At 30.9% G+C, this 23,387-nt stretch overlaps 1 protein-coding gene and 1 long non-coding RNA gene across 3 annotated transcripts; one reads left to right on the top strand and one right to left on the bottom strand.

Moving 5' to 3' along the window:
• The first annotated feature begins 3,919 nt into the window (after positions 1–3,919).
• LOC112707316 (uncharacterized) lies at positions 3,920–15,720 on the top strand. Of its 2 annotated transcripts, XR_003156034.3 has the most exons (5): positions 3,920–4,286; positions 4,519–4,612; positions 4,728–4,771; positions 14,968–15,079; positions 15,265–15,720. It is a non-coding gene; the product is annotated as an uncharacterized lncRNA (long non-coding RNA). The 2 variants fall into 2 exon arrangements; XR_003156033.3 differs by lacking the exons at positions 14,968–15,079; positions 15,265–15,720 and having other exon boundaries at positions 3,927–4,286; positions 4,728–5,160.
• A 784-nt stretch (positions 15,721–16,504) lies between these two features.
• On the bottom strand, positions 16,505–20,968 carry LOC112705344 (G-type lectin S-receptor-like serine/threonine-protein kinase At4g27290). Its single transcript, XM_029288749.2, has 7 exons — positions 19,268–20,968; positions 19,023–19,163; positions 18,579–18,742; positions 18,265–18,475; positions 17,469–17,706; positions 17,207–17,357; positions 16,505–17,097 (listed from the first exon to the last, which is right to left on the bottom strand). Exons 1-7 carry the CDS (start codon positions 20,550–20,552, stop codon positions 16,795–16,797), a joined length of 2,493 nt encoding a protein of 830 aa, XP_029144582.2. The 5' UTR covers positions 20,553–20,968; the 3' UTR covers positions 16,505–16,794.
• Between the last annotated feature and the right edge of the window lie 2,419 nt (positions 20,969–23,387).

Genomic DNA, 23,387 nt, shown 5'->3' with positions numbered 1-23,387 from the left:
TTTACTTAAAGTTAGTCTTGCAAGAATTTACTACGTCATCAGCGAACTTTATCCACAAGATTGGATATTTAAATCTTAAGAAGTTCTCTTATCAAGTTAGTGTATCATGTATTACTCTCAACTCCGAAACTGAGATCTTGTATATATTCTATATTATTATTTATTAGAGCATCTCTAATGCTACATCTAATTTCAGTTTTATTTTAAGTCTTACGAGTTGGTATAAATATTTGTAAAATTATATTTTATAAATAATAATTTAAAATTAAAAATAAAATTTATCCTTTCAATATTAAAGTCTTAGTTTAGTTAAAATTTTATATTATTTTTAATTATTTTATCAATATAATTATATAAACAGTAAAATTTTATTAGTTTTTCGTTAAGGGGATATCATATCTGATATTTTTAAAGTATTGATTTCATTTCATCAATTAATTTTAATATAAATTTTAATTATAAATTAATTCATTTTTTAAAAACATAAAAAATAATACTCTAAAAATACTCTATTAAAAATGTTCTATTATCTCTTAATAATCTTTTTTCTTTGTTTTCACCAAGACATAAACGATTAACTTTAAGTTTTAACCAAGTAAACTTTAGGAAGATTTTTCATTAAAATAGGAAAAAAAATACTTATTGAAAGAAAAATGTTAGATGATTCATATTAAGAGTCGATATTTAAATTTTATTTTGTGTATGTAATATTGTAATAATCTAATAGTCAGTAACAAATTTTTAAATAAAATTTTGTAATAATTTAGTCATTAACCTATTAATTTAAAAAATATTATAAAAAATTCAAAATAATTAATATTAATTTAAATATAAGACAAAACTAAAAAAATATTGGCCAGTTAGAATTCTTCCGATATTATTCCATTCCATGTGAAAACATGTTTCTCACTAAATTATTGTATAGAAAGGCTATGTACTACGGACAAGGAAGAAAAACTTGAGAGTTCCGGTCAACCAGGGAAATGTTGATTGATATTAATTTATTATTTTATTTTCGATTAAATTTGACCGATGTTATATATTTGATTATTTTCCACGAGGTTAGTAATTTAGTCATTGGGCAACAAGAAAATTATGGGTCACAATTGACCTCAACCAAAACTGGAGAAAGAATAGTCATGCATGTCCTCATGAAAATAGAAATAAGTATCCGGATACGTTTCCATATATATATACCACTATTGTGTATTATTAGATTGTTTTAATTTTAATGGATATAAATTTAAAAGCCATATTAAATCATTTTAAACTAACAATTTTATTAATTATTAGGTAGTGAGCTTAATTTCAATCAAATTTTATAAGTTGATTCTAATTATAGATCAAAAGTAAATAAATTTGACTTTACATAGATATATAATAAAAATTAACAAGTTATTATTAGTGTACATTATTACATAAATTATTTTTTATCAATAATAGGCTTATCATTATAATTATTTTTTAGTGAAAGTACATAAAGAGTGCATAGTATATAAAGTATAATAACTCAACAAATATTTAAAAAAAAAGAATTTTTCATTCTCTTCATTCCTTTTGGTTCATCAAACAATCAACATTACAGCTTGAACGGTTTAGGACATGAGATTTTCTTCATGGTGCGGTGAGTGTGTAGAGCAACCAAATTGTGAATCAAATTAAAAAAAAGTTGTGAATTGAAATTCAATCCAATTTCGCCATTTTTTTACCATCCCTAATTTTTCTTTCGACATTTTCTTTCCCCGTTCTTACCTCTTCCTTCAAACTCATCCAATAGAGTTTGATGAGAGGCTATTTCGCAAGATTTTCTATTCCAATCAACGAGTTAGAAGGAAGAAGATCTGAATCCAACTCTGTGATTCATTGATTTCTCAAAATAGCGAACATGGTAAACAGATCCTCCCATTGTAGAGGTCATGGAGCTACATTGGCTTGCTCTAACAAGTAAGGTCACACATAAGATGTATGTTATAAGAAGCATGGGTACTCCTCCCATTTACCACTATCAATCACGTGATCACTGAGGGGCATGATGATATACTCAGTGACAAACAATTCCAGCTTAATTGTCTCTAAGAGAACAACGGAATATCAAGATCTGGGTTCACTCCAGAACAGAGATTTGCCTTGTTAGAGTTGATCAAAGACAAAAGTGTGCAACAACAACCTCATAATGCAACTCAAATTTTGACTAATTCGATTCAGACTTTCACTCCAGTTAAAATCATTGCATTACATTTTAATGTGAGAATTATGAGTATTATCACTCCAAAATCTGCACTATAGGTCATTGATTTCAGTGCAACAGACCATGTGACTTTTGACTTAAAAGATTTTGAAATTTTTAAAATATTGCTCCGATCAATGTGATATTGCCAAATGGGACAAAAACTGTTAGCACCATCATTGGCACAATGACATTCTCTAAAAAAAATTTTCTCAAAAATGTTTCATACATTCCTTCTTTTGATTTTAAACTGATCTCTGTGTCAAAGTATAACCTCAAACTTACATTGTTAACTGTTAATCAATGATAAGTGTTGTGAGATACAAAATCGATCCACATCAAAGATGATTGACATTGCTGAGTGTATAGAAGGGTTAAACCAGAATTCTCTCACTTTCTCCCCTCTTCCAACAAAGCAAGCTTCATTGGCGGCAACTACGACTACTACTCATCCCACCACACCTCACACAGTAAGTACAACAACATTTGACATCTTAGATTAGGACACATACCCATGCATAAATTGATTTTTCTGAAGAAGTATTATTCTTTTATAGATTGTATTGCTTCAAAACTTTCTTGTGATTCATGTTATTTTTCAAAACAAAAGAAATTATCTTTTAATCTTAGTTTATTTTGACTTAGTTCATATGGATATCTGGAGTCCTATTTCTATCCCTTCCAATGAAGGATATAGATATTTTTTTACTGTGGTGGATGGCAAGAGCAGATTCACTTGGATTTTTTTTATGAAAACCAAATTTGAAGCATCACAATTAGTTATTAATTTTGTGAATTTTGTCAGAGTACAATTTGAAAAATAAGTCAAGTGTATAAGGACTGACAATGGGTCAGAGTTCACTCTAAAATCCTTTTTTGCATCAACTGGAATTTTACACCAAACTTCTTGTGTAGAAACATCAGAGTAAAACAGGATTGTAGAGAGAAAATACCAGCATATTTTAGGTGTTGCTAGAGTACTGCTATTTCAATCAAGAATTCCACATTATTTTTGGCAATACGCAGTTGCTCATGCCATTCACTTAATTAATAGGCTGCCCAACCCTAACCTGGATAATGTTTGTCCTTACAAACTTTTGTATGGTAACTTACCTTACCTTTCATATTTAAGAGTATTTGGTTCTCTTGCATATACCTCCACATTAACAAATTCAAGAACAAAATTAGACACAAGAGCCAGAAAAGTAACTTTTCTCGGTTTTAAATTAGGACCAAAGGGTTTTCGATTTATTGATTTAAAATCAAAGGAAATTTTCATATCCAGGAATGTAAATTTTTATGAAACTCATTTTTCATTTTTACATTCCACTAGCACTGACATTTCTGTGGTACCCACTCGTACTCCACAATGCATTGATTTTTTTCAATATAATACACCATTTACATATCATTTACAATCACCCACACATACCACACTCACAGATTTAAATGAACATTTCTCAAGTTCAATGCACTAACCAATTTCCTCTCACACTATTGCACCCAATGTTCTGAAAACTGGTTCGAATCGGATGGTCGAACCGTGAACCGATGGAATTTCTGGTTCGGACTAATGGCAAAACCACAGAATCAGAAAACCGATGTCAAACCGCAAAACCGGCCAGAAACCGGTCGGTCGAACCAAACTGTGAACCGGCCAGTTTTTTAAATTTGACCAAGACACAGCCGTGTGGTCCTTCCCATTTAACCCAGCAACCCTAAATCCCTAATTTAGTAACCCACTCCACTAACCCTTACTCCACACAAGACAAACGGCGCAGCTCTCCCTCCCTCACCCCCACCCTCACCCTTACCCTTACCCTCACCCTCGAGCTCGTCCTTCTTCTCACTGCCGGCGAGTTATCTCCGTCACTTCCGTCCAACTGCTGGACTGCTCCCGCCGCCGTCGCAAGTTGGAGCCTCGAAGATTATAGTCGCGATCGTGCAACTCTCCACCATCGCCGCAGTTTCAGCTCTGGAAGGACCGTTGCCGGACTCGCCTCCTGCCTCCGTCGTACACCTCTCTTCCACCGTCACCGGCGTCAGCTCGGTTGCACTGGTCAGTTTTGTTCACCGATTCCCCCTCTATTTTATACTTTTATGCTTCTAGCTTCTAGGTTTTTTTAAACAATAATTATTGAACAATCTATAAACTTGTTATGGGTTAATAATTGTTAATTATTCTGTGAGTTTTACTGCTGTTATTAGTTGAATAATTGTTGAATTTTGCTGTTGTTATTGGTTGAATTTTGACTCTATTTTAGTTGAAATTTGCTGCTGTTGTTATTCAGATCAGACTCTTATGCATAGAGATAGAGTTTAGAGCTAACAAGTGAAGCTATAGAGTTTTTGAATGGTACCTTTCGATTGTTGGATACAGATAAAGTATGTAATAATATTTTTTATCCACTCCAATATGCACCTACATTTATTTAGCTTCCATGCTCATTTTAATTTATACTTTCTATTCTTTGGTGCTTCAAAACTTGACACTTTCTAGGATTGATCCCTATGCAATCAACTTCTTAATACTGCTCCAGAGAGGTGAACATTTCCTTTATTTGTCCCTTTTTCTTTTTCCGAATAAATAATTACTTTTTCACTAATTTTTCACTACTATCATATTAATCTGCATTTTTTTTTGTTTCGGGGGTATATTAATCTGCATAGTTAAATTACTCTTTTGTGACATTGAAGAAGTAGACTTAAATTGTTTGATGGCCTCTAATAGCTTGAGCTATTGATTAAGTATCAACAATAGAGCTTTGAGATAGTTCCTAGGTCCAACACTCAATAACAATTAGATTTTGTGTAGTTAAATGTAATACTAGGCTTATCATATATTGTATTAATTTGCTAGGACGGAAAGACAAAAAAGAAAGCAAAAGATACAATATGAAAGTATTTAAATGAGATTATAACATTCGGGTTTATATAGTACTTTTAATTTGGATATTTTAAAGTTTATATTAGACTATCATTATATTTTAGTGTGTTTATTTATATTTTATTTATTATTTTATTATAAAATAGTTTTTTCGATTCAACCACGGTCGAACCGGTTGAACCTATAAACCAGTGAACCAGTAGTTAGAGCGGTTCGATGATCGGTTCGGTTTTCAGAACCTTGATTGCACCCATTACCACACCACACACTAACAATGCACCTGCATCACAACACTCTGACATCACACATGACTGCATTACTAGAAAATCTGAAAGAGTCAAGAAATCGCTTGCTTATTTGAAGAATTATCACTGTATGACAACCCAGACAGCTCATTCTAGCAACTTTGCCAACTCTAGCTCTTTATACCCTATCTCACAACACTTGTCATGTGATAAACTAACCCCAAAATATAAGTTACTTTCTCTAGCCATCACCTCAAATCAAGAACCTAGCACTTATGAGGAAGAGGCTGCACATGAATGTTGGAGAAAGACAATACAAGATGAATTGACAGCTTTAGATTAGAATAGAACTTGGTGTCTCACTGAACTCCCAAAAGACAAGAAGGATATGGGTTGCAAATGGATTTTTTGGATAAAATTCAATCCCGATGGCACCATAGAGAGGCACAAAACGAGGCTAGTTGTAAAAGAATTCACTCAAGTGCAAGGAGTAGATTATGGTTATACTTTTAGTCCAGTTGTCAAAATGACTACCCTACGAGTAATGTTAGCATTAGCAGCGGCAAAGAAATGGCATTTGAAACAGCTGGACGTCAACACTGCCTTCCTTCATAGAGATTTGGACAAGGAAGTTTATATGAAGATACCTCCCGGTTTGGCTGTGTCACAACCAGGTTTAGTTTGTAAGTTGCAAAAAGTCTCTATATAGGCTTAAGCAAGCAAGCAGGCAATGAAATATTAAACTCACTCAGACTCTTGTGGATGCTGGTTATAAGCAGTTTTTTTATGATCATTCACTCTTTATCAAGAAACAATCTCACTGCCATTCTAGTATATGTTAATGACTTGGTTTTAACCGAGAATGACATTGGCGAAATCAATTCCATCAAGCAAAATTTGGATGACAAATTCAAAATAAAGGATCTTGGTGATCTCAAATATTTCTTGGGAATGGAAGTAGCATGCTCTAACTCTGGAATTCACATTTATCAATAGAAGTACACCATGAACCTTCTCAGAGATTTTGGTTATCTAGATTGCAAGTCTCTCTACCATTTGATTATAATCAGAAACTCTCAAAGGAATCGGTTACTATTTAACAGACAACACTATTTACATACAGCTCATCAGCCGTCTTCTTTACCTCACAAACACTAGACCCGATATCTCTTATGATCTGGCACGTTTGAGCCAATTTTTGGACTGTACAACCACTTCTCACCTACATACTGCTTTTTGCGTACTCCGATATTTAAAAGGCCGACCTGCAACTAGTCTCTTCTTCTCCTCTACTTCTAATCTGCATCTCACTGGATTTGCCTGACTGGGCTACCTCTCTTGCTGTTGCCACTTGTGAAGCTAGTTGGTTATCTTTCTTAATGGATTTCATTGTCACGTTGCCAATAATCGCATCTTTCATGAAAAAATCAAACACATTGAAGTGGACTACCACATTGTTCGTGAAAAGTATTTGTCTGGTCTCATTCATCTTATGCCAATTCGTTCCAAAGTTCAACTTGCTGATTTTCTTACCAAAACTTTACCAGCGGGTCCTTTTCTTGTTAATGTTTCCAAGCTAGGATGGTTAGATTTACGCAATTCTAGCTTGCGGAAGGATGTTACCTAGATTATTTCTTTATAAATAATAGACTTATCATTGTAATTATTTTTTAGTGAGAGTACATAAAGAATACATAGTATATAAGGTGTAATAACTCAACAAATATTTAAAAAAAAAAGAGATTTTTCATTCTCTTCAACAATGAAAATAACTTATTTTTCTTCCTCTTTTAATCCCTTATAGTTCGTCAAACCATCAACATCACAAATTGAACAGTTTAGGATATGAGATTTTCTTCGTACATCATTATTAATTAAATTCATGTGACTTTTTTCTTTAATTCTAACTATTAAATCTTATATAAATCATACAAAAAAATTTATTTTTTAAATATCAAGTTTGTTGTTATATCTATCCATTTATTAGTAATATATTAAAGCATAGTTTAAGAAAGCCTTTAGATATATAAATATATATTGTTAGCCTTCTAACTTTTTACTATCATACCACGTCTGTTTAAGTGGCTAATTAATAATACATATTTTTTAATTAAATTATCTTTTAATCCTCCTCTATTTAAAATACTTTTTGATTCTTTTAAAAAATAAAAAGATCTATTACTATTCTTATATTTATTATGTAATAAGAAGATCTATTACTCTATATTTTTAATATTAATATTAGTTCTTTTTAGATATAAATTGAGTTAAATTTTAATTTATTCTCACCTTTTATATTTACTTTTTCTTATATTTACTATATAAATTAATATTCACTCTACACATTTTTTTTATTCCCTCTTACATAATTTCGTGCCTCTTTCTCTTTTTTTACTCTCCACTTTTATTAAACATATGTACTAAGTGATTATGTAATTGTACTTATTAAAAAGAAAGTGAAAAAAAATGATAATGACTCAAGCAAACAGAAAAAAAAAAGAATTGAATTAACATAATTTATCATTGAATTAAGGTACCAACAATATTCTTTGTTAGTGTTGCTTGACGAGCTATCTTAATGTTAATTGTAAGACCTCAAAGTTTTTTTAAAATTAAATAATAAGTTAATTGAGATTTATTTATTTATCTAAGATTTTATTTTTAAAATTTTTTTATTAAAATTAATTAAATCAAATTTTCATATTTAGAGTTTGGATTAATTAATTATAGAACTCTTACATAAATTTTATAAGGATTAGACATTTTTTGCGTATTTAGAATTATATTTTCACTAATTAAAAAATAATGAGGATTTGTAAATTTAATTTGAATAAATAAAATTCTTAGTTTAATTTTATAATCTAAAAAAATCAATTAAATTATTTCTAATTTAAAATTAGAATACTTATTTAAAACTAATTAGTAAGTTGATAAATAAATAATATTTTTAAAATAGTTTTATTTTATAGATTTGATTCTAGTTCCTATTTTATTGTCTAATTTTATAAAATTCCTGCAATATGCTTACTCCTCTTTTTCTTAAACCAAATCCTAACCATAACTTCCTAAATTAGTGCCTTCAATATTTTTGGCATTCGTAGAGTAGTCTAGTTGTCTAGGTCCTTTACTTATGTCTTATGTTGTTATATGTTTTGTTCTTGTTTTATTTAGTTTAAACTTTATTTTTTCTTTTTGTCTGTGGTTTGCTCTTACCCCCTTTTTTTTTTTTCTGGAATCGAAGTGCGTTCTAAAATTATATATATATATATATATATATATATATATATATATATATATATATATAAAAGTGTGTGGTCATATTTTAATAAATTTGTTATTGAAAATATTGATATTTTTTAATATGGAGTTAATTTTTTATAATTGTTATTGAACAAATTGAATGGTCAAATTTATTAAAGAGAAAAAAAAATAAAATTTGAGAATTTGATTTGAGTGAGATATAAGTCAGATTTATGCATTATACAAATTTTAAAAATTCAGGTACATTTATGTTTTGGAGGATATTCCGTAAAGATGCGTAAAATATTTTTTTGTAAAGATATTTACGTGTCGCATTATTATTAGATGTATTAATGAACCGATTATTTTTGAATTATTTAACAAATTAGAATAAAATCGATTTTTTTATAACAATAACAATAAATTCAATTTTTTTAAGAATTTAATTATATTTTTAAATTTTTAGGAATTTAAATGTCCGAAAAACAAAAAGTTTGGGATATAATTATCTTTTTATCAAAAAATTTAAAGATATTCGGTTTAGATGATATAATTCGATCAGATTAAATCGTGTCTAATAATTATAATGCAGACAATTGAGTTTATTATTGTTGATATAATAAATCGATTTTGTTCTAATTTATAATAAAAAATAAATTATTAACCAATTTAATAAGAATGTCCAATAATAATATAACATATATGAACATCTTTAAACAAAGATATTTTTAGTATCTTTATTAAAATGATCTTCTTATGTTTTAAGTAACAAATCTATTAGTTTCATTTGTGTTCTTGACTTCTTAGTTAAATGTACCATATTTCAATATCATTACAAAATACTATCATCTCTCTAGAGTTAATACTCAAAATCGTCCCTGAAAGATATCCCGATCTCCATTTTGGTCTTCGAAAAATAAAGTTAATCAAAATCGTCCCCAAAAGATACACGACTTGGTCACGTTAGTCCTTCCGTCAGTTAGCTGATGACGTGTCACGTTAAGTGCCACGTGGCACATGATGACGTGGTGGGTGATGCCACGCGTCACGACATGATTGGTTGACGTGTCAGATCAGTGACATGTGACACGCCACGTGTCAGGTCAGTGACACGTCACTTGACACGTAAAAAAGTAATTTTTAATAAAAATAGTCCTTGAAAGTTCAGATATAAATCATTTTCATCCCTAAAATTTTAAAAAATAATCAAAATTAGTCATTATATAATTTTTTTTATTTTTTCTTGATAAAATTAAATTTGAAATATTTTTTTATACTACTAAATTTAATAGAAATATAATTGACAAACAAAAAATTAATAATTGTATCTTTTCTTCTTAAAAATTTTGTCAATCAAATTATCTCTATCCTTTAAATCTTTTTAAAATCTCTCTTATTCTTTTCTATTTTAAAATTTTTTTCTTACATTATCATATTTTGCTAGAATATATATACTCAAAATTGAAATGTATGTATTTGTTAACCTAAACAAAGTTATATGCTCAAAATCAAAATTTATGTATTAAAACAAATTATATAATCTATCTCAAACATATGGAACACACAAAAATTATACAATCTTTCACAATTATAAATTGAAACTAATTAAATTTAGAAAGTTCTAAGAAAAATTGAATTTCTTTTCAAATCCATTATTTAGAAAAAGTAAAATGACACTTCTTCGACCCTCGAAAAACATCACTTATAAATTTAGATGTGATAATCACGTAATTAGTTTAATAATTTCGTTTGTGCTTTTTTATAGTTGTTTCTTGTAAATATTTAAAAAAAAAGAAAAGATTTGGATCTCTTAATTGATCTATTTGATTCAAACCAAAATAATTTGACAATTAAGATATTAACACTGGTAACGAATATATATTATGACCAGATTAATATTTTCTTTAGTACTTTTATATAGTTAAAAATATTTAATATTTTGTGTGTTTCATATATTTGAGATAGATTATATAATTTTTCTTTTAATACATAAATTTTGATTTTGAGCATATAATTTTGTTTAGGTTAATAAATACATACATTTTAATTTTAATTTTAAGTATATATATATTCTAGCAAAATGTGATAATGTAAGAAAAAGGTTTTAGAATAGAAAAGAATAAGAGAGATTTTGAGAAGACTTAAAGGAGAGAAATAATTTTATTGACAAAATGTTTAAGAAAAAAAGATACCATTACTAATTTTTTGTTTGTCAATTATATTTCTATTAAAATTAGTAGTATAAAAAAATATTTCAAATTTAATATTATCAAAAAAAATTAAAAAAAAATTATATAAAGACTAATTTTGATTATTTTTTAAAATTTTAGGGATAAAAATGACTTATTTCTAAACTTTCAAGGACTATTTTGATCAAAAATAATTTTTTTTACATGTTAAGTGATACGTGGCATGTCACGTGCGTGCCACGTGTCACTGATCTGACACGTCAACCAATCATGTCATGACACGTGGCATCACTCACTACGTCATCATGTGACGTCATCAGCCAACTGACGAAAAGACTAACGTAACCAAGTCGTATATCTTTTGGGGATGATTTTGATTAACTTTATCTTTCAAAAACCAAGATAGATATCAAAATATCTTTCAGACAAACGATTTTGAGTATTAACTCTATCTCTCTAATATAAAAAATATAGAGTATTTGACCGACAAAAGGTGACTACTTATATGATTGTACCTTTGTGGAATTAAAATAGGAAAAATAAAAAGACTTATGGTAAGCCCGGAGTACATACATGACATGATGTTTTCCACTTTTCCTGCTTCAATGGAACTCTATATCCGTGAGCATGATTTTCGTCTTTTGTCTCTAATGTTGAATCAAAATTAAAGTTGTTTCTAATTTTTTTTATTAATATTTTTCTCAACCTTAAAAATTGTACATGACGATTTTACCCCCTAATAAAACACTTTCTTCCATCCAGCATTACCATGACTCTTTTTCTCTCATCATCATCTGTACATCACCATTATTACCATCTCTCTCTTTCCCTATCAGTTTTCTTCTTCTATTTTCTGCGGCACTAGGAAACTCTGGAAAAAAAAATCGACTATGTTAAGAATCTCACAACTCACAAGATTATGAAGTTATGAAGCTTGTCACTGCAAAGCCGTCCTAAACAGCAGGCCCCCGAAACGCTCGTCGGACTCTTGTAAGCATCAATTGCTGTCTCCGAGATGACAACATCGTTGTGCCCCTTACGGACGTCGGGCCTATTAACTCCGTCGTCCTCGTCGTCACCGGAGACTGCGGCCTCTGTGGCGGTTTTAATAACACTGTCTTGAAGAAAATCGAAGCTCGGATTCAACAGTTACACAAACTTGACTTGAATTGCGTTGTAATAAGAGTGAGGGTAATTGTAAAATTTTTAAAATACCCTTACTTCTCTTTTTTTTTTTTCAAATAAAAAATCCTAAGGGAAAAAGACAGATAGGTCCTGATTTTTTAAATTTTTGACAAATACATCTCTGATAAATTTTAAATACAAAAAAGTCCCTGACTTTAATAAACGGAAGACAATTTAGTCTTTCCGTCTATTTGCCTCTCATACACCTAATGGAACTGGCTGACGTGGCTGAAACGGTGTACAGGTGTCCGTTACGATGCCACGTTGGAAGGGGAAAAAAGTTCGAAGGACAAATAAGTCATTGACGTCATTTTACAAATAAAGTTCGAAGGACAAATAGGTCCTTGAGAATTTTTTTTTTCATTATACTTCTATTATACTTCTATTATGAGAATTTAGTTTATAAAATTAGGCTAATTTTTTTTGTATGGAAAAAATATTGGTGTTTTTGTTGAAAATGGGAGAATGTGGTGTAATTATAAATGGGTGGATTTTTTTTGTGGGAAGTCAACACGTGGGGGCGTGGTGCAACACGTGGGGACGCGGTGAACACGTGGCATCATTCTGACCAACACGTGGGGGGCGTGTTGAACACGTGGCAGCATCTTAGCCAATACGTGGGGGCGTGTTGAATAATTTCCACAATACTGTAATACACTTCAAATGTCAATATTCAACCAAAATACCAATTTTATTTCCATATTAAAAATAATTTCTGATAAAATTATGCTTGTATTTTGAAATCTAGTTAACTTGTTTTATTCTACAATTTAAATTATTTGTATTAAAATTGTAGAAATTGAGCTTGTTATGTTTCTACTCTTTTTCTTAAATTGTATTAGTTTAGTTTTAGTGCATTTGTGTATTATATTAGAATTTGTTAAATTGCATTAGTTCAGTTTTCATCATACCAGTGGCATTAGTTAGCATCAGTTCATTTATGCATCAAGTTAGCATTAGTTCATTTGTGCATCATTCATGTATTAAGTTAGCATTAGTGCATTTGTGTATTATATTAGAACTAGTATTTTTATGCATAATAACATTACGAGAATATTTTTTTAAATTATAGTTCACTTTGTTCTAACAGTATAAATTATGCATGACACAAAAGATTTATAAAATCAAACTACTTTTACAAAAAAGTCTAAGTTGACAAAAGTTTCTGACTAAGAAGACCAATATATCTGCAGATAAAAAATTAAATAATAAGATTTTTAGTTATTATTTTTATATGAAAAAGTCTAATTTTTTATTAGTAATTAATTTTAACATTCGTTATCGAAAATTTAAAATAATTTAATGTGTATAATTTTACATTTAAAATATTTTAATTGTAAAAAAATATCGAATGACATATTTTGATTTGTCAAATTACTAATATAAAATATAATTATATATAGAGTAAAAATAGTAGAGAGAAATACAAAAATGGAGAGAGATAGATGAGAGAATTTAGGAAATGAGTCTATTAATTTTGAAAAAAAAATTCTCAAGGACCTATTTGTCCTTCGAACTTTATTTGTAAAATGACGTCAAGGACTTATTTGTCCTTCGAACTTTTTTCCCCTTCCAACGTGGCACCGTAACGGACACCTGGACACCGTTTCAGCCACGTCAGCCAGTTCCGTTAAGTGTATGAGAGGCAAATAGACGGAAGGACTAAATTGTCCTCCGTTTGTTAAAGTCAGGGACTTTTTGTATTTAAATTTTGTCAGGGTTGTATTTGTCAAAAGTTTGAAAAGTCAGGGACCTATTTGTCTTTTTCCCAAATCCTAATTCTCAAATTGGGAAGCCCTAACCCTGAAACCTTTTACCCAGCCACCGCCACACCCACGGAAGAGAGAGACGAGAGATTCAGAGAATGAGGGAGTCGCGAGGGAAGAAGAGGAAGTAGGGGGAGACCGGACCGTGCTCATTCGTCACCGCTGTGCCTCTATCGCGATTGATCCACTGCCGCCGCTAGAGAAAGTTATGGCCGCCGCGCCTCTACTGCCAAGAAACGCTTAGCCGCTGCCGTCGAAGCCAGTCTCGCCGTTGTTGTCGTAGTTGTAGATTTGGAGCTTCGAAGAGAGAGAAGTTCCCGGAGAGAGAGAAACGCCAAGGAGAAGGGATCGTCCGCTACCGCGCTGTTCCTGTCGCCATTCGGATGTACCTGAGCCAAGCCATCGTTCTTGTCGCCGGAGTTGTTGGTGCTTCTTGAGCTGAACCGCTCCTGTCATTATTTGGGTCTGGCCTTTTTCTTTGATTTTGCTTTAGCTTTCATGTCCTATTATGCCACCATTTAATCTATCTTATCCTTATTTTAATTTGATTTTAGTTTTGCTTGCTTTAAATTCCCAAAATTATCGCTAGCTCCATCTTGTTGTTACTCCGGTCCAAATTTTGTGCTCATTCGTTTTATTCTACTTCAATCCTCTTCACCTTAAATTTGGCACTCCGAGTTTGATATCTTCGGTCTTTTGGAACCACATTGTGAGTAGGTTTTACATTTATAATTATTTGATTGTGTATCTATAATTATTTTGACATATATTTATTATGATCTTTAAATTATATTCACTATATTTGTTTTGAAGGAGTTTAAATTAATTAGAATAATTGATTTATTAGAATTGAATAATTCGTTTTTGTAAAGCTTATATTTTAAGAACTATACATGAGATCATATATATTTTTGATGAAGTTTTATATTATTCCAAAATGTTTGATTTTGCTTGAATATCCTTTTTTGAAACATTAAAGTATTTATTGGTACTCACTTATTTTAAAATTGTAAAATATATTTGAAATTTTTTTAATTGAGAATTAGAAAAGATTTATGATGAGAAAGAATTATCTGATTTGATTTGATTCGATATCTTATATATTAGAAATATCAAAGATTTGTTGCTTGTATTTGAAATTATATGTTTTTAATTAGTTTGGAAGGCTTGTATTAGAAAACCGTAGTTAACGACGGTTATGACACTAATTTAGATGCATCTAACTCAGATTTCAGCTAGTAGGGGTGTTGCTAGCCTAACGTGTAGGCCACACGTTAGATCTGTTATTCTGTTAGGACATATAAGAGGAAATGGCTACCCATTGAGGTGGAGCTGCCCAGGTGTGGACTTTTGATTTGATTTTTGTATGAGAACTCCCTTATTGATTCACTTATTGTTATCAACTATTATTTTCTAATTAAAATTACTTTGATAATAGTATTTATATTGTCTTATGTCGATTATAAATGTATTGTCTAATCACTGAGTTGCAAACTCACCCTATTTTTCTAAAAATATTTTTCAGGGGTAAATATTTGATTATGTGAGCCTTTCAATTTAAGAGTAATGATCTGCAATGGATATCTGTTCTTTATTGAATTCTTAGACGTCATCTGTTCCATATGTTACAGGCAGGCAAGATCTATACATATTTATTTTATTTTTTGTTTTTTTTTAATATGTAATTATTCATTTTAGAAACTGTAAATTTATTTAAAATATTTGTAATTTTTTTTATTCAACTTATATTTGAGTCAGTTAGGCTTGTTTGAGGATTATTTTCCTGAGCGTCGATCATGATTCATTTTCGAGCATGACAATAGTGATGGTAATAATAGAAATAGTAACAGTGATGGTGATGAACTAATGATGATAATGGGATGGTTAGTGGATAGAAGAGTGTTTTATTAGAGTAAAATCGTTATGTAATTAACATTTTATATAAAGAGGATGATTTTAAGATAATTTCTAAAGTTGACAATGATATTAACAAAAAAAAAATAGTCAAATTGATTTTGTTTTCAAATTTTAATTAGAAACGAAAAAAGTACTTAACTATTTTTAATATGTATTTTGTATGTAATATATATTCTATACAGATGATTTTTTATGTATTCCTATCATATATAGATTTATTATTATACATATTTAACAAATAAAATAGTAAGTTAATAATACACTATATATATAACATCATTTGGCTATTCGTTTTGTAATTCCGTTATGCTTTTCAACAAGTTAACTAGAATCTTCTTGCTAAAAAGTAACTCAACTTCTTAGAGAGGTTGATGAAAATCTGTGTCATAGACTAACAGCACCTACAAACTAGCTGGTGTAAATAATACAATCTGCAGTTACCGCAGTAAAATGATTTCATAAAAAAATTAAAAAAAATAGGAGGAAAGAAAGAGAAATTTGATGAATCTGAAATCTGATCTCTGTGCTTTTCCAGGAAGATTTTTTGAGGCTGATTTTGACTATGTAATGAGAGCAACTTAACACATCACAGAAACGCAAACTCAGTTAGAAAAAAAAACCAATAATAAACAAGTAAAAGTGCATATATTTTATATATATTGAGAGATATTACATTTTTTTTCATTCTTCTATTAGCTTAAATGGCTGGAATAAATAATTTTATAATATAATATCAAAAATTTTTATGACTAAGAGTATGATAATTGTTACACAAATGACAAAAGAAAAGAAATTCTCAAAATTAAAAAGAAAGAAAAAAGTCTATGCACCATTGCACTTTAAGTTCAAAAAAGACTCTTCCATAAGAATGCATACTAAACATGTAATCATTCATAAAATAAATAAGAAAAAAGAATGTTGCAACAACCACCACTGCACATTGATCAGAGGACTTAAACAAGAAAGAAGAACATATTCCCATGAACCATAACCTTAGTCCTTAAAATAGCATATAAAGAACATGTATTCAATTAACAAAATCCCCTAAACTGCTAAACATCAGTGTTAAATTTTCAAAAGGATTGTATGCTACTGTCATGTGGTGAATTTAGCTAATCAATTATTTAAGAAACAACATCTACCGTGGATGCACCACACTAACTGTGATTTCATTAAATGACACTAGTTCACTCTTGCTTGATGAAGTGTCACCAACAAGATCTCTCTCAGTGAAGAACCCTGGCATTTTTGGTTGAAGCAATGTGCATTCGCTACTTAGCATCATAAGAACATGCAACATGCTTGGCCTGTCTTCTGGATTCTGTTGAACACAAAGTAGACCCACATGAATTGCTCTTATGACTCCGGATAAATCGGACGAATTTCTGATGGACGGATCAACTATTTCAGAGCAATTACCTTCTATAAAGAGTTTCCATACCTGTATGTCACACCAGGTAGAGTTAGGACACGACTTAGGTGAAGGTACATATATTATTTGGTTTGTAACAAAATAATAAATATCAATAACAAACAAAAGTTTAGCTTACATGCCCCAGAAGATTAAAGCGATGATTTCTGTTGCTGAACCCTCTATTTCTTTTTCCACTTACTATCTCTAATACAAGCACACCGAAGCTATAAACATCAGACTTTGTTGAGAAAATTCCATCAATTAGGTACTCTGGTGATACATAACCACTACAAACATCAACATACAATGATACAAGTATACAGCTTCAGCACAAGGTAGTACCTCAAGACGTTTATATTAATTATATACATTAACATGTTAAGTAATCAAGTACTTACTAAGTTCCGACAATTGTTGTTGTGTTTGCTTCATTTTCATTTCCAATAAAGCTTCTAGCTAGTCCAAAATCAGAGATTTTGGCATTCATTTCATCATCTAGCAGAATATTGCTAGCCTTGAGATCTCTATGAACTATTCGATGTCTTGAATCTTGATGGAGATAGAGAATGCCCCGTGCAATCCCAATGATAATAAGGAAACGCTGAGACCAAACTAATTGCATGCTTCTCTCTTTATCTTTTATATTTAAAGAGAAAGAAAGTAAGGCTGAGTTTCAGATTAAAGTAGTCTTTTTGTAGCTCAAATTTTAAGTATTTCTTGTAGGGGAACAACCACCACTGTTTTAGAAGAAACTGTATTGCCCTTAAAATTTTACAAGCATCAGACATAGAAATAAGGATACATACAAAATTATGTTAGAGAGGTGAAACATAGACACAAACATAGACATTGTGTCTTGAGATACTAAATTAATGTATCTTATGTCATTTTTGACAAGAGGAACATAAAGACACTAGTAATAGAAATTTATTTTTTTCATAATCTGTCCTATCTTATATTTTGTTTATAACCAAACAAAATACAAAAACACTAATTTAGTGTCTCTGTCTTTTATGTCTTGTTTCCGGTGTCTCAAACAAAATACAGCCATATGTTGCTATGATTGCTAGGCTTTCAATCAGTTACTTTAACTAAATGTTATGGTAGAGAAATATAGAAGATCTATTACCCAAACTAGAAAATAATTAATAGTAAATAAAGCAAAACTAGGAAAGGATCAACTTAGAAACTAACCAAATATGAAGTAGTCCAAGCTTTTATTTGGCATATATTCATAGACCAGCATTCTTTCTTCTGCTTGAATGCAACACCCTAGAAGCTTCACCAAATTCCTATGCTGAAGTTTGACTACATTCAACACTTCACTTTTGAACTCTTGAAGACCTTGTCTAGAATGTACTGAGAGCCTCTTAACTGCTATTTCTCTTCCATCTTTCAGCATACCCTAAATATTGCAGTACGCCAGTATTTGATGTGAACATCCACTTTTAAGTTCATACTATTAAGTATAAAGCACTAGCCATTTTGTCTGATATATAGTATACTACCTGATAAACAGTTCCAAAACCACCTTTTCCTAATATGTTACTGGTGGAGAAGTTATTGGTTGCAGCAATAAGTGTAGCCATATCAAACAGTGGTAGTTCTAGTTCTTCCTCCTGATGCTCTTGTATTACACGTGCATATCTTTCTGGACTGTCTCTCATGTTTCCTGTAAAGCAGTAAGCATTAAGAAAAGAACAAATATAGCATGGCTGCAGGAAAATGAAGAAATCTGCTAACTAGATTTTCTCATGCCTCTTAAAATATGTTGATAGATTATCCTGTTTCTAGAGCCTCCATTTTCCCCTAATGTCTTAATGTTATTGCAAGTTTACCTCAAATTCATATATAGGTTAATTTTCTATTAACTAATAGATTAATTGAGAAACCATGAAACTCAACAGCTTTACTTATTAGAAAAAATCAATGAGGCTGCAGAAGTGACTTACTATAGTTTATCTGCTGCTTCTTTCTTCTGTATAGGGTGAAGGATAGGCATAGGATCAAAATTCCTACAGAAATGACTGTGATGGAAGCAATAATCTGCAGCTTCCTGATCTTGGATTTATGTGATGCCTTATTAATTTCATCTAGGAAAAATATAATTAACAATTAAAATGTATATCTAAGAAAACAATGCAAAAAGAAAAACAGAAAGAAGGAACTTGTTAAATTGTAAGATGAACTTCTATACCTATATCTTTCCTTGACATTCTGACATAAAGATCTTGCTGTGGATCACTCAGCACTCTAATATCTATCAGCTCATCATACCAGAATAAACACCCTCTTCCTTCTTCCCTGATATCAAAAGCAGCATAAGCCTTGCAGGAACAATTCTTCATGCATAGATTAGCACACTCATCAAGACTCATGCTATTATTTAACCATGATGCTCTTTGTGTGTTTGGTAACTTTAAACCAGACAACTTTACAAATCCATCATCCTGGCAACTCAATTTGTTGATTCTAACACAACCATTAGACCAATCTGCCTGATTCCATTCTTCAGGGACTTTAGGTTCGAATCCGTTCAATAAGCAACTACATACAGGGGAATTGGCTACATTACAGATACCATATGCTCCACATTTACCATAATAATCACAGATATCAGTTGGTATTGTTAGATAGGGACTCCAGCTCTTATTCGTAACACTCCACACATAACGATTCACTGATCCGTCTGCAGATAGCACGGACCTTGTATATACAGCGTTATTGACAAGCTCATATGTGTAATATATCTCTTCCTTGTTGTAAACAAAGTAAAAGTTGTAAAAAGTATTATGTTTTAACTGGGGAATTCCACCAAACCGAAGACCGTTCCAAGATCCACTACTATATGTCACGGATTGGCCATTTTTTATACATAATTGAGGATATCCAACAATATTAAGCTGATAAGTATAGCTACCTTCAGAAGGATCATCAGAACTAATCTGCGATATTAGGTACCTGGTAAGGCCTGTAGTTAAGTCACTTCCCAGTTTCATCCCTGGCAGTAGCGTGTCATAAGGGTAATCAAAACTCTGCCAAATGAAACTCTTCAAATCATCATCATTGCTCCCATCTTCCTTCACAACCAGGTTCCCTGACTCCAAAAGCACTGCAACAACTGGTCGCTGCGCGAATCTTGATGAGTTGGAATGCCAAATGATGGTATCGTTATGAGTATGAAGAGCAAGAGTTCCATTGCCAGTGAACTTCAAGACCCCGGACGAGTCATTAAGTGGAGTGTTTCTATTGGCAATCCATACTACTGTGTTAGATGGCACTTTATTGTACCATATCCCAAGGTAACGGTTCTTGGAACTTTCTGGAATACTTAAGAATCCAACTGCAAAGGTTCCACCGGCTGAAACCATGGTGTCACCATCAGTGAGGGACCGTGTAATACTAATGCTTTCTATGGCAGTGGAAACGGCTATATCATGCAGCAATAAGAAGCACAACAGAAGAAAGGTGAACTTTTCCATTGTTTTGTTTTGCTTTATTATTATTGTAGGTAACTTGGTAATAGTGCTCTTTTTTAGAGGAATAGTAGATAAAGAACTAGAGTAGATGCAACCACGCAATAGTTGACATTCTTAGTCTATAGCAGATGTTGGAATCTTCCATCTCAAAAATACAAATAAATATGGGAAAATGTGAAAGATCAAGCAAAAGTCAAGAAATAGTGTTGAAGCAAGAATATGGGACACAAGCATGTTTCAACAATAAAAATATATCTTAACTGAAATTGAAAAGTAGGCATGGCTTGTGATTATGACCGTTGAGCAATGACTTTTTTGTATCCACAGAATGATTGATTCCTGATTTTGATTAGATGAGATAGAATTTCAGTTTTTCTATGCTCAAGGTGACAATCGAACCATCAAACACTTTACTCCCCAGGTTTGACCAATGAAAACCAAACCATTTTAATTTGAGTAAATGGTTAAAAGTTTGTTTACAGAGACAGGACACTGAGACAGGAATACAGAGACACAAAATCGTGTTTGGCAGAGGAGACATGGACAGAGACAATGTGTTCAGAGACACTGAATTAGTATATTTTTTGTCCTGACAGGAAGAACACAGAGACACTAACAAGGGACACAACTTATTTTTTATTTTTTTTATTATTCTTATTAATTTTTCATAATTATATTTTTTATTATTATACTTTTTCATCTCAAATTTTTTGAATGAAAAAAATGAGAATAAATTGAATTTTCATAATTTGTTCTAGTTTATCGCCAAACAGAATACAAGAACACAAAATTTTGTGTCTCTGTCCATCAGTGTCTTGTCCTGTCCTGTTCTCATTGTCTTGTCCTGTCCTGTTCTCGAAAACAAACGCAACCTTAAAGATTTTAAATTAGTCAAGTTAGTCTTTCCGTCACTCTGTTTGTTCATGAGGTCAAAATTTGTTAATATGACACGTTAGGTGACACCCTAACACACACATAGAAGTCTTAATTGACTATTAACATAATTAATTTATAAAATTAGATAAAATCAATTTCAAATTGAGGGATTCCAATATCTCAAGTTTTCCCCAAAAATTAAATGAAAATTAGAACTACCCACTACATATAATCACTATCAAAGACCATAATAAACATAAAAAGAACATAAAACTTCAAATTCAATTAAAATAAATTCAATATTCATAAGAGTTTAAACTAAAATCATAAGTAACGAAAGTGAACAATTAAAAAGCAATTATAAAACTCAGAGTGCAACAACTACTAATTCAAGAAAGAAACTAAAATTAAACAAGATCCAAATCAAAATGTAATAACAAAAGTGTAATGATCATAAGATAACCTAGAGAGAAAGTAGAGTTTCTCTCTCTAGAAACTAAGGACCAAAAACTATCTAATTTCTATCTATGAGTGTGTGTTGATCCTCCCCTCCATCCTTCCATCAATTAGCTTCAAGTTGGGCTTAGAAATGGGTCCAAAAGCCTTCAGAAATTGCCCCTCATATGTTTCATTGATGAAGCATGCGCTGCTGGTCATGCGTACACCTAGGACATGCATACGCGCAAGTTAGTCGAGCTGAAAGTCATATGCATGCATGAGGCTTGCGTACGCATGAGTGTCAGATCTTCAATTCTTTCATTTTAATGATTTTTCTACTTTTGCGGGCTTCCATTCCATCTTCTAAATCATCCTTGTCCTATTGAACCTAAAATCACTCAACAAACGCATTAACGCATCAAATGGAGTAGAAGTGAATTAAATTTATCAATTTAAGGGTAAAAAAAGTATGTTTTTAACTCTTGAGCACAATTTAAGACGAAATCATAATTGCATGCAATGTGGTGAATAAGTGCAAAATAAGTTGATAAAATCCACTCGTTTTAATTCAAAATAAACTATAAAATTGTGGTTTATCAACCTCCTCACACTTAAACAAAGTATGTCCTCATGCTAAACATCAAGAAAGGTACAAAGAAGGGATATCAACATTTATTCAATGCAAACTATCTAAATGCATGCAACTACTCTATCTAATACTATCTAATTATCTATGTGTAACTACTTAGTCAAAATAAATTAATTTCCAAGAAAACATATATATAATCAAGGGCTTAAACAACAAAGCAATTAATGCAATTTTCATGAATTAATTTGAGTTGCAAAAGAATATAACTTGCAAGATAATCAATCACAAAAGATGAAAATATAGAATTGAGCAATCGAACCCCTCACTGGATGCATATACGCTCTAGTCGCTTAAGTGTATAGGGTTGATTCACTCAATTCTCCTCTAATCATAATTTCTAAGATTTGTTCTTCATCTAACAATCAACAACTATTCAATGCATGCATGCAAGTATCATTAGAACTTTTCTAAAGGTTGTAACGGGGCTAGGATAAAGGTAAGGATGTATATGGCTAAGTGAGTTAGTATTTGAATCCTTGATCAACTTAAACTCTCACCAAACATATATAACAACCTATACAATTCTAAAACAAACCTAACTACCCATCATTTTGCTTTTCACACACTCATGCATTCTTTTCAAATCAAATTCCATATGCATTGTTATTATTCCTTTTTATTGGAGTCTTTGTCCCCTTTTTGTTGCTTCATTTTTCTTTTTCTTTTTTTTGTATATTATTATTATATTTTTTCTACATTTTTTTTCAAAATATACACAAGTGTCAATGCATATGGTTTATACAATTAATACATGAGTATGTACTCAATTCCCAAGATTTAAAAAAAAATACAAAACACCTATTTTGTTTCTCTACTAATGTTTTCCAAATTTTTCACATTTAGATAATACACACTTTCACTAATCTAAAGTAATC

Source organism: Arachis hypogaea, chromosome 8, assembly GCF_003086295.3.
Source record: "Arachis hypogaea cultivar Tifrunner chromosome 8, arahy.Tifrunner.gnm2.J5K5, whole genome shotgun sequence".
NCBI lineage: Eukaryota > Viridiplantae > Streptophyta > Magnoliopsida > Fabales > Fabaceae > Arachis > Arachis hypogaea.
This window is presented reverse-complemented; position numbering and strand designations above follow the sequence as displayed.